The following is a 12828-nucleotide window of genomic DNA, read 5'->3' on the forward strand; positions in this document are numbered from 1 at the left end:
AATATACAGTTATGGGTGACCTAAAATATCTTGTATGTATTTTCTGTGGACATCATGAAGCTGAAGGCACCTCACCTCCAAATTAGTAAGTTTTCTTTGCTCACCAAGGCTGGTTGCTGCTTGAGAACGGAAAAAGTAGGCTTTCACAGGTGAGTTCAGGCAGTGGGTCTGAGTGATGATCATGTTCAATACATTCCCCAGGCTGTGCATCCACCTTATTATGTCAGCTCTTCACTACCCTCTTTTATCACTCTGGACTACTGCTTCGAAAACTTCCTACCCGAGTTCTCCATCTAGGCTGGTGTCAAATTATTTCTCTCTCTTCCTTTCACACTACTCCTTAGCAAAACTTCTCTTTTCAGACCTGATGATTCCTACTAGACCCTAGAAGAGTGGACACTCATTTGTTCATTCTTTCCCTTGACTTACCAACCTCATCAGGGTCATTTTTACTTAGAAATTAGACTCCTCTGAACTCAAGTGATTTTTGAATTTGCTATGCAAGGGTGAGCAAACTACAGGCCAGGGGCAACATCCAGCCTACTGTCTTCTGAAGGTAAATAACAACCAGGCTCATTCATTCATATATTGTTCAAGACTGCAAAGGGCAGTTCAGGCTACAAAGGGCAGAACTGAGTAGCAGGGACAGAGAGCACATGGCTTACAAAACCTGCAGTGTTCTGGCCCTTTCCAGGATGTTTGCCAAATCCTGGCCAAGCACAGTGGCTGGCACTGTGTGATAAATAAATGTATATGAATCATTGAATTTCAAAAGGAATTTTACCTTCCTCCTTGTCCTAAAGATTTCTCCACAACTCTCACTCTCAATAGCTAAGGCTTAGACCTTGAGGCCAGAGGAGACCTAGTTTGTTCCATATCCCTTTATGAAGACAGGCCAAGACCCACCACTGAGGACAGGAAATAGGCCTGTGTCATTTGTCTCAGGTCAACCTTAGTTCTCACAAACAGACTACCATTTGATATGTAGCTGCTTCCAACATCCAAGGTATGCTGTGTCCTATGGGAAAAATAGACCCTGGTCACTTTGTTCTCCTTCAGGAATAAGAAACCTGACTCCTCAGGAGGTTCTCATAAGTCATTTGTCAAACCCTGCCCCTTCTTCATTTCATCTGGTTTTCCTTGTTCTAGTCTGTATTTCCTTGCCAACTCTATAGATCCAATCCTCACTTGTCCTTTGTTTACTTTGACTGTTGAATGATGGCAAATTCAGATCTTTACTGTCCCTCATTATCAGGTAGCAACCACACTTTGGGTTGTAACACTGACAGTCTCCTTGCCTAGTCTAGTCCTGGCTTAGTCTCAAGTGTAGTCGGATTATAAAGACAGGACTAACTATATAGCTGACACATCCCATATCATTAATAGGATTTTTAATTCTTAGCGTTCCCAGAGTTTACAAGTCATTTAGCATTGTTATCTGCTCACTACTGGGAAAAACAAAAAATAGATACCAAATGCCCCTTCATCCTATTATTACTTGTTCTCCTACATGGTTTTATGATGCCACAGGAAGGTGGCATTAATAGCTTCAGGAAGCCTATCTGGAGCATAAGAACATGGGGTTTTTCTATGATTCAAAGATATAAGGAGGCAAAGATTTATTAAGACTTACTTAGAATGTGTAGAGATTTTTAAGATAAAAGAAGCATCTAATTATTAATGATAAATGACAGCAAATTGTCATAGTATTACACAAATGTAGCTGTGAATAATTACTGATCTTACTATAAAACTGAAACTGTAGTAGAGAATGTAGAAATTGCAATAAAAATCCTGCATGATAGCAATCAAAAAGGGAAGATGAAGAATTCTTTTTTTTTTTTTTTTGAGACAGCATCTCACTCTGTCACCCAGGCTGGAGGACAGTCACATGATCACAGCTCACTGCCTCAACTTCCTGAACTCAAGTGATCCTCCCAATTCAGCCTCCTAAGTGGTGGGACTGCAGGTGTGTGCCACCATGCCTGGTTAATTAAAAAAAAATTTTTTGTAGTGGGCATGAGTTGGTTGAAGGTAATGATTTAATTAAAAAAAAAAAAAAAGTGAAAAAAATTAAAATAATTTTTTTTGTTGTTTTTTGTAGCATTAGGGTCCCGTGATATTGCCCAGGCTGGTCTCGAACTCCTGGGTTCAAGTGATTCTCCCACCTTTGCCTCCCAGAGTGTTGGGATTACAGGCGTGAGGCACTGCACCCGGCAAGGTGGGCTTCACTAAGATATAGACATTCTGAGAAGACCAGAGAGACAGATACATAGCTGTGTGAGGAAGAAGCTTTCAGATGTATGAGATGGAAGGTTAGATGTTATAAGCATTAGAATTTTCTACAGTAAGCTTTTAACATAAGGAATCAATAAGATATAACAGCAGTAAGTTTCTGTTTACTTTGAGGAAACTTATCATTGACCTAAGAATAGCTTATCTTTGTTTCAGCCCTTTTAGGCAGGGGTCCTCAAACCTAGGGCCATGGACCAGTACCAGTCTGTGGCCTATTAAGAACCTGGCCTAACAGGGCGAGTGAGCATTACCTCCTGAGTTCAGCCTCCTGTCAGATCAGCGGCGGCATTAGATTCTCACAGGAACATGAACCATATTGTGAACTGCACATGTGAGGGATCTAGGTTGTATGCTCCTTATGAGAATCTAACTAATGCCTGATGATCTGAGGTGAAACAGCTTCATCCTGAAACCATCCCTCCTTACCCTCCTGGTCCGTGGAAAAATTGTCTTCCACAAAACCAGTTCCTGGTGCCAAAAATGTTGGGGACGGCTGCTTTAAGGTCTTATTCGAGTCTTCACTTGCCTACTCTTCAGGGTGATCTTTGCATTCTAAGATTAACTCAGGGCAAATATCTGCCATGTTTTGGTAGATAAGTAGGTTATATACCTTCGAAATAAAAAGCTCACAGTCTTCTGAATATACTCCTCTTAAAAATGTAAAATGTTCCAAATTAAAGATGTCCAAATTGAGCATCTCAGAAGGTAAAATTAAAATTATCTTTAATTATATATACAGCCGCTGTCCCAACATCAAGCTTAGATTAATCTCTGCAGATACTGAAGAAGACCCTCTCAGAGTAAGGAGACTAAGAAGAAACTGAGATGGGACTTCTATAAACTTCTAACATCTCAGGCTATAATGCCAGAATATTGTTAAAACTACTTTCTAAATATCTTGTTTTAAATGAAAATCTTTCACGACCAAGCTCATCACTAATCGTGCTATGATTTAGATGTTAGGGACTCAATTACATTTTACATACTCCTAATACAATTAATGAGGAATCATGGGGTATCACAAACCAAGGTATGAGTTTTTTACAAAAGCATATTCTAAGACAGGACTTCTTGAGTATTTTTAAATGAAGACAAACAGTTGATTTGGAAAACAGCAACAGTTATCTTCTAATTTACTATGCTTCCTTTAGGTGTCTTGCAACATATCAATAGGTTAGAAACTTTGTATTTTTGAAGCAACCTTTTGAAGTAAGAATAAAAAGTCCCAAAAGGTCCACTGTGGATTTCTGGGTTGTCTGTAGAATGATACAAGATTCTTTAACTCACCTCCACATGCCTTTGACCTTTCTTTCAACTTTTCTGCAGCCATTTCACCATAGCTGGGAAGTTCTGACATCTTCACTCCAGATCGAGCTTCTGCTATTAGCTGACGAGCTCTCTCTCTCAGCTGCCGACGTCGCTCTTCATCTTGCTGCTAAGATATATTGAACAGTTGCCAACTCAGTAATTGACAGAAATGCAATTTCATTTTCAATCTGATCATCATGATAGTAACTGGTTTACAGCATGGTGCTTGGCCCACATTATAAATAGGATGCTCTATATCAGTTGGATGTCACACCATTTTTAAAAGACATCCTAGAATCAGATTTTTAAAAACATTTACAAATTATTTTATTAAAATGTCCATTAAAAATACAAACTAAAGAATGTTTGGTAATACATATCACTGAGAAAATATCAGAAATTATTATTAATAAAAGAATCCAGCTTACAGAAAAAAGTCACAATACTGAGGACAGAATTTTAATTCATATTTTTAAAGAATAGAATTTAACTTGTTATTTTTGAAAAAAGGCACAGAGCAGTGGCTAAAAGACATCTTTGATAGCAGAAAATGCTGCTATACTATGCTGATCAAATGCTATATAGGAAATGGCATATTTAGGGGGCTAGAGTAAGAGTAGGGATAGTGTATCAGTATATAATTTGATTTAAAAACTATCAACAAGTTTTTCTTTTTGGTAACTCCCTCTCTTTTTGGTAACTCCCTCTCTCCCCAAATGTATACTGAGAAGAAAAATTAAAATCTAATGTGGTTTCTGATATTTAAAATAACTAGACATGTAAAAGAGTTGTTGACTACTAAAAAAAGGATTATTGGCTGGGCACAGTGGCTCACACCTGTAATCCCAGCACTTTGGGAGGCCAAGGCGGGTGGATCACAAGGTCAAGAGATTGAGACCATCCTGGCCAACATGGTGAAACCCCGTCTCTACTAAAAATGCAAAAGAATTAGCTGGGCATGGTGGCACATGCCTGTAGTCCCAGCTACTCGGGAGGCTGAGGCAGGAGAATCACTTGAACCCAGGAGGCGGAGGTTGCAGTGAGCCGAGATCACGCCACTGCACTCCAGGTCTGGCGACAGAGCAAGACTCTGTCTCAAAAAAAAAAAAAAAGATTATTATGAATCGCAAATAATCAATGTGACACTGCTTTGTAAATTGAAAAGCATATAAAATAAGGCATTCCTATGATAAAACAAAGACTGAAATAATCTGGCCCCAACATATCTTTCCTGGGTTATCTCCCCTTAACATCTCCGAACCTCCATAAATCCTTACATCTATTCATACAGAATTGTTTGTATCATGTAGCTTCATGTACTTGTGGCTCTGAGTGTGTCACTTCTTTTTCTTGGAATGAGCTTCTCTTACCTTATTTAATTTCTACTCATTCTTCCAGATTCAGTTTAAATCCACCAAACCTCCCCTGACTATCCCCTCCACTACTTCCCTAAGAAATAAAGTAATCCTTCCTCTATGTTACTTCAGTACTTTATGTGTGTCTGTGTGTGTATGTTATTTTTTTAAACAATACTTGTCAATTTACATTATAACTTTGTAGGGATGCCTCCACATTAGAGTTGAACTACATCTGATTTACCTTTGTATCTCTGGTCTTTAGTACATAATTTGTGCGAGGTGCTATAACCATTTCAAGCATGCGAATGTACTATTTACTATTTATACTCTCAAAAAACTTATATAGGGAAAGAGAAAGTAACAATGTTAAGGCAGTATCATCAAAATGACATAAGGGTTCAGAAAAGGGAGAACATTTTTGGCTGAGGGGCAAACAGAATGCATCATGCCATCATGGATTTCAAGCTGGGTCTGAAGAATGAGTAGGATTTGGAATGGGTAGAGATAGAAGTTGGTGGTTAGGTAGGTCAGTGTAGGAGAGACAAGGAGGTAGGAACAGTACAAAAACATAGAGGCAAGAAGGTATATGGGGAAACATAACCTAGTTTTCCTGAACACAGGGCAAAAACAGTTATAGACAAGGCAAGGAAAATACATTTGGGGAGATACTTTAAAGGCCCTGTCCAACAGGGAGAGGAGAGGTGCTTTAATTTTATTCTAAAGACAGCAGGGACCACTGCTGGGCTTTGTTTTTATGCACATGTCTTTTTTTTTTTTTAAAGTCTAGAGGAATCATCAATCAGAGGTGTATTTGAGAAAGATTAATCAGGCAATGGTGCATAAAATAGACTGGCATAGAAGGATGGCAATAGACTAGTTACGAGGCTCTTATAAGAGTCCAAGGAAACTGTACTGAGATACAAGACTAAGATGGTGGCAATGGGAATAGAAAGAGAAAAGTATAATATATTAGAATTAAAGGCACTAATTCTTGGTAACATCAGATGCAGAAGGAGGGAAAAAAACTCAGAAATTTTTAACTTAGGCAACTAGTAGAACTGTGATGTTCATAATAGAAATAGAAAAACTAAAAGGAACTATAAGAAGCGAGGGAGAGAAAGTCCGTGCTAAGACATATTGGGTTTGAGAAGCTGGCAGGAAATCTGAGTAAAGATGTTAGTAGGTAATTGAGAAATAAAATGGATACTAGGATGTGAGGTCAGACTATGACTACAGAGCTGATGAGTTATAGGAATCCATGAAAGCATTTGAAGAGGTACCCCAGAGAAAAAGGAGCGACACTGAATTAAACATGGAAAACATCTATCTATATCTAGGTAAGATACAGATAAGATATATACTGAAAAGAGGACACAGAAAGAGGGAGAAGAGAACTAGAACACTGAAGTATCCAGATAATCAAAATAGCATAGGCTTTCAAGATAAAGGAGTAATCAATTGCAGCCAATGTTAGAGGTTAATGAGTCTGAAAATTTTAAAAGGGCAACGAAACTTGGTGAGACATCGATGTATTTTAAACCACATCAAATAGTCTGTTGCCTTAAAAAACAAACAAAACAAAACTTGGTGACATATCATTAGGGACAAAGGTAGAAACCAATGGGTAGAACTCATGTCCAGGCAATTTTTTTTTCACAAATTTCTTGAGAAATCAAGTAAGCCATCAAAATTAATGGGGATAGGTTAATGGGGATGCCCAATGGACCCAGGGACAAGCCTGAAGCTCCCAGTAGGGAACCAATTAGAAGAACCAAGTAGAGAGACAATTTCAGTCTCAAAAAGAAAAATGACTGCAATGAATTGAATCAATGAGATCACACATAGAATCAAGGAAAATTCAAGTGCAATATGATATTCAAAACATAGAAGGATATAAAAACTTATTTGTTACCATTTAAGGCAGCTTTGAAATAACTCCTACAAAGTAGTAATTGAAGGAAAAGAATAAATTATTTTGTATTTCCAGTGGGAAATGAATTTTAGAGTAACCAAATAGTCTCAGTCAATAAGGGAAAGCTCTACTATATATATGTGTGTGTGTGTGTGTGTGTGTGTGTGTGTGTGTGTGTGTGTGTGTATATACACACACATATATATGGTAAACCCATCCAAGCTGGAATGCAGTGGTGCAATCACAGCTCACCGCAGCCTTGACCTCCCAGGCTCACGCGATCCTCCCACTTCAGCCTTCTGAGTAGCTGGAACTACAGGCATCGTGGCCATAGTTTAAAAAAAAATTTTTTTTTTTAAGGTTTTGTAGCGACAGGGTCTCCCTGTGTTGCCCATGTTGGTCTCAAACTCCTAGGCTCAAGTCACCCTCCCACTGGGATTACAGGTTTGAGCCACGATGCCCGGCCTAGCTCTACTTTATAAGATATCATTTAATAATGCCCCTAAAAGGTAGAATTATAAAAAAAAATCACTTTGCAAATCATAATGAATGATTCTGGCAAGGATCATCAACTGTTATTAAAGCTCTTAGGTAAATGTCTGATGGGGAACTGGATAGTCATGCTGCAGCCAACTGTATTTTCCAAAGATGGCCACAACAGTTATCGCTCATCCCAATGCTCTTCTGCAATGTGACCTTGTCACTCCCTCAATAAGAGGAAGAGTTTAATTCTTCTGAGCCAGCTTTAGTGACTTATATGTAAGAAACAGAATGTGGAAGTGTTGCAGGTGATTTCCAAGGCTAGGTCAGAAAAGGCCATACCCCTTCTGTCTAAGCTCTCTTGAAAATCTTATATTCTGTCCTCTTTCTGGGAACCCAGCAGTCATACAGTGAGAAGACTAAGTTACATGTAGGTGCTTCAGTTGACCATTCTAGCCAAATTCAGCCTTCAGTCTTTCTGGCGTAGGTCCAGACATGTGAATGAAGAAGGCTTCAGATGACCTCAGACTCTAGCCATTTTGAGCCACCCCCAACTGTTAAAGTCTTCCTAGCTGATGTCTCAGACAATGTGGAACAGAGACAAGGCATGCCCACTATGCCCTGTCTGAAGTCCTGACCTACAGAATTTGTAGAGCATAACAGCAAGACATTTTTTTTTTACGTCACTAAGTTTGGGGTGGCCTGTTACACAGCAGTAACAACTGGGACATATGCTTAAGTAACAACACACAGATTACTTTTAGTTGCAAGGGGAAAACCTAATCTGTAAAAAGAGAGGTAAGAACTAGATCAGAGATTAGGGACCACGAATCTAGCATCATTAATGTTGGGTCAATCATATGTTATACGTTTTTTGATATGAAGCACATGAACTGCACACCACCTATAATATTCTACCAAAAATGTTTAAAGTGAATCCACTCAAACTGTAGATATAATTTCATGTTTATCATAAGCACAGGGGATAGAGAAGCATGATAAATGACACAGCAAGAAAACCACCAAATAGATCCAGAAGGTAGGATATTGCAGACAACTGACCTGATCATTTTAATAAGTCAGAGTTAAGGAAACATACGCATAGAAAGAGATTTGGAAGGGTATATGCAAAGTTGTCATGGTGAAGATATCTGGGTATCAAAATTTGACATTCGTATTTTCTTTTGACTTCCTTTGCTAATTTTCTATAATACACATATACTACTCTTATAATAAAATTTATTTTAAAAAATAATCTTGACTAGTCATGGTGGCACACACTTATAATCCCCGCTACTCAGGAGGACTGCTTGAGTCCAGGAGTTCAAGACCAGCCTGGGCAACTGGGCTACATAGCAAGACCCTGCCTCAAAAAAGCAAAGCAATGTGATGGTATGCTTCCTGAAGTGTATATTGTGGTAGGGGCAAAAGAAGAGAGGTCTAACATTCAAGTGAAATTTTATTAGTATCTGGAGACACAAGCTTATTCATAGGTGAGGAATAGTATGCAATAGGCATAGTGAGACCGAAGATGCAAGAATAACATTAAAAAAATCCTCAGTTTACTATCAGTATTTCTGTTTTCCTTTTTTAAATTTGAGACAGGATCTCACTCTGTTACCTGGGCTGGAGTGCAATGGCACAATCATAGCTCACCATAACCCTGACCTCCCCAGGCTCAGGTGATTCTCCCACCTCAGCCCTGTCTCCACCTCAAGTAGCTGGGACCACAGGTGTGTGCCACCATGCCTGGCTAATTTTTGTAATTCTGTAGAGATGGGGTTTTGTCATGCTGCCCAGGCTGGTCTCAAACTCATGGGCTCAAGTGATTCATGCACCTTGGCCTCCCAAAGTATAGGGATTACAGGCATGAGCCACCACATCTGGCCCACTATCAATGTTTCTAAACTTGAAAAATATACTAGGAATAAAAGAAATTACAGGATTGATAATGGTGAGTTTGATGATGGCTGCTGCTATCTTCTAAGCATTTATGTGCTATGTACTTTATGTGCATAATATTTAATTTTCACATCTTTATTTTTACCAGTAAGAATATTTAAGTTTAGAGTCACAGCATTCCACAGCTAGACCTGATGTCAGAGCTAGGTATTCAGCTCAGGTCTGTTTTACTCCAGAGCCCCTGCTCTTAACCACTAAACTATATGATTCCCAAAGTATCAAATTATATGATCAAATGAGGAAAATGGAACTTTTACTAAACTTTCATCTTTCAAACTTATGAAAAGTTAAGAGTACTAATAAAAAACCATTATTTAATATGCCTCAGGCAACTAAGTTTAAGTGTATTTCACTGACTGAATAATAACTTCTTACATAGCTGGAATTTAGTGATTCAAACTAAAATGAAGGGTCATTTTTACTGAGTTAAAATGAAATAAATGATTCTAGTTTTCTGAATATGAAATGGCAACCTAATTTTTCTCACAAGCTATCACCTTCTCTATCCCCCAATACTCCCATCTGCACATTTTTCCCAGAGCTTACCAAGAGTGCAATTTAAAGTAGGCAATCATTAATAAAACCAACTCTAAATACTAATTAGGAACACTTTATCAATTTCCATGTAAATTGTTTGTTTGTACTTATTTACTCATGATTGTTCTCTATACAACAGAAAAAAATGCAAATGAACAAATCAGAATGTAGCCCTAATGGGACTTTCTGTTTATAACCATTAGCCCAGAGGTGTGCTGTAATTCAATTCTCAAGTAGCAAGATTTAGCCTCATTAACAGACTGCAAGGGCAGGTTACAACTCATAAAACCCTACAGTAAACAAAGTTTATGGACACAGCACAAAATCTTGAGCCTGATTGACAGAATTCTAGCTCCCTATCAGATTGCCTTAATTTACTTTTCTACTAATGTCCTAACACCACGGAGACAATTTTGCTTGGGCCTGAAGCTCTCCAGTGGGATGGCGTATCTGTGTTGTTTGTTTTCTCACCCTTTAACTTCCCTTAAGACAAAAAAACAACTGAGAAAATAAAAGTTAATTATTAAGGTCATGAAGGAAAAGCTTGTAATTATAGTAATTGATTATGCCACCAATTTTAGTTTAATTGATAGCACTAATTTTCAGTTTATTAGTCTCCAGGTTCATCATAAGTAAGACTAGTTCATTTTAATTTTTATATGTAGGCTCCATTAAAAGATATTTTGCAATAATACTGAAAGAATAGATAGCAGTACAATCTATGCATTTTTTTTAACTCAAAATAGCCATACTGTTTATGTCTAAGGATAAAATGACCAGAGAGTAGGGACAATGATTATCTTATTATTTTTGTATAGCGTTCAACACAAACTGCTCTAATACGTTCATAACATTTCTGACAATGAGTTTGCCTAAACCTAAGAAATGTGTTTTTGAAAGCTGCTTTGACCATTCTACATTCAAAAAAAGACAGTGACTCATAGCTGTAAGTAAATCATGTTTATCATGTGTGCTGGAAAAAAAAAAATCTTTTCACTGGGTTGCAGAGGCAAGGCAACTTAGAAAACTGCTCTTACGTAAGAGATAAGTACACTTCAAAAATCCAATACATAGGAAACCCATATATCTTTCATTTACTTATGTAGTCTAGATAGACTTAAATAAATGGAAGTAGTTAGACTTCCTATTTGTAAGAATGGGTCTGATGACATTCACCTTTTCCTATATGGTATTATTTAGAGTTAGACTGAGTTATAAAGGATAATCTTGCTTTTGTAAGATGGATGTGTATTCTTTGGAGGGTTTGATAGAAGCTGTAGTTCTGGGAGGTCTCCCTCCCCATGACTATCTTTTTATAATTTGTAACGAATTTTTTAGTAAATACTAGCTCTGTGCCCTGTGTGTTTGCACATGTATATGTGTTATCTCATTTACTCCTTACAACTCTGTGAGATAGCTGCTATCCTTCCAATTTGATAAAAACTGAATCTCACTTAAATATACCACCCAAGGTCATACATCTTGTAAATGGCATAGTAAGAATTAAAATCAGTGTCTGTTTGATATCAAAGCACTGGCCCTATCTATTACATAACTGCTATTCAGAGCATTTTCTGAGGCCCTACAGTGATTGTGATTTTTTAAAGTCCCAGTTCTTTATGTATACTTGGGTTATACAAATCAGTTTAAATTTCCCTTTGTGCCACTGAATACAGAGAGATGATGAGCAGCTAATTTGTTTACATTCACTTAAAACTTAGGTTCCCAACCTTAAATTAAAAGCCTTTGGAAAAGTGGTAAAAGTATTTAAGCTTTGCTGTTCTCTTTGCTAACATCTTCAAGATAAGGCAAAAGTCCTGCTACGGTGCAAAAGGAGTCCTGTTTCAATCCAGTGAATTTGAAATATTCAAATATAGATGGATCAGAACTAACCACTTTGGACATAAACTTTAATAATATTTAGCCCTTTCACAGCATGTCTTCAAGTTACTATTTTCCTTATCATTCTGAAATGGTCTACAATCTGCCATAGATAGATGCACTAGTAAAACTTGACAATTTAAGGACAAACTCTTCAAGAATAAGTAATGTAATTCGTTTCCTTTCCATAAAAATGTATTGGTATGCAATTTTTATATTTCACAGTTCACCGACATCTAGGCAAGCTTTCTTCCACTGCTTCAATGGTGCTACTTTTAATTTTATCCTCCTTAGTCGTAGTAATTAAAGTGATCAGCAGTGGCATCCCAGCGGCTTTGACACAGCTACAACCCCCTAGCAGACTTTTGCTTTTAAGGGGAAAGGGAAGAAAAAGACTGGAGTTTCATTTCACAGAGAACAAGAAAATCAAGCTTCTCCAATCCCCAACTTTATTCAATTGTTCTTTCAGCAGCCTTTGGATCTTAAGAATCAAATAAAAATGGCTGCCATGGGGGGTCCTTTTTATACTTGCCGCAAATGTCACCAACTGACATTACTTTAGCCAAAAAATGATGCCATGGATTTGTGAAGGTGAATTAGAACATGAGAAACTGTCAGTGTAGCTGCTGAGATCATTACCCACCCAAGGGTGTCTTTCATAATATTAGATACTTTTACTCAGTCTGCTGAAAAATACAGATTGAGAAGTCTTTCTATTTAAGAAACATGTCTACACACATTTTCATGAAATAAGCTTTAACAAAACTTTAAAAACATATTATTTCAAATAATGTAGTTTGTATCCATACTCTTTTTAAAACTGTGTTTATAACATAAAAAAGCACTCTATTTCTACCAAAAAAAACCCCTCACATTTCATCCTTTACCTCCGTCAAGAACATCCTGTGCTTTTTTGTTTTGTCTTCGTTATTTCATACAGTCTTAGTAATTGAACTTTAATTAATTGAGTTAAATAAATTTTAACCTATCTAAATGTTTTTTTTAAAAGGTTTTACTTAGTGCTGCTAATATTTCACAGTATTCTGTTCTCAAAATGGTCCATGAAATTCCTCAATTTTGTAGTAAACTAAAAGA

General features: G+C 37.4%; 1 protein-coding gene across 2 annotated transcripts in view; it reads right to left on the reverse strand.

Annotated features, from left to right (window-relative positions):
- EHBP1 (EH domain binding protein 1) overlaps positions 1–12828 on the reverse strand; it is a 326557-nt gene that overhangs the window by 61892 nt on the left and 251837 nt on the right. For both annotated transcript variants that reach the window (XM_011987305.1, XM_011987303.1), the window contains one exon: positions 3583–3730. In XM_011987305.1, the coding sequence (XP_011842695.1) occupies positions 3583–3730 (148 nt within the window). The remainder of the gene's footprint in view (positions 1–3582; positions 3731–12828) is intronic.

This window comes from Mandrillus leucophaeus, unplaced genomic scaffold (assembly GCF_000951045.1).
Source record: "Mandrillus leucophaeus isolate KB7577 unplaced genomic scaffold, Mleu.le_1.0 Scaffold307, whole genome shotgun sequence".
Lineage (NCBI taxonomy): Eukaryota > Metazoa > Chordata > Mammalia > Primates > Cercopithecidae > Mandrillus > Mandrillus leucophaeus.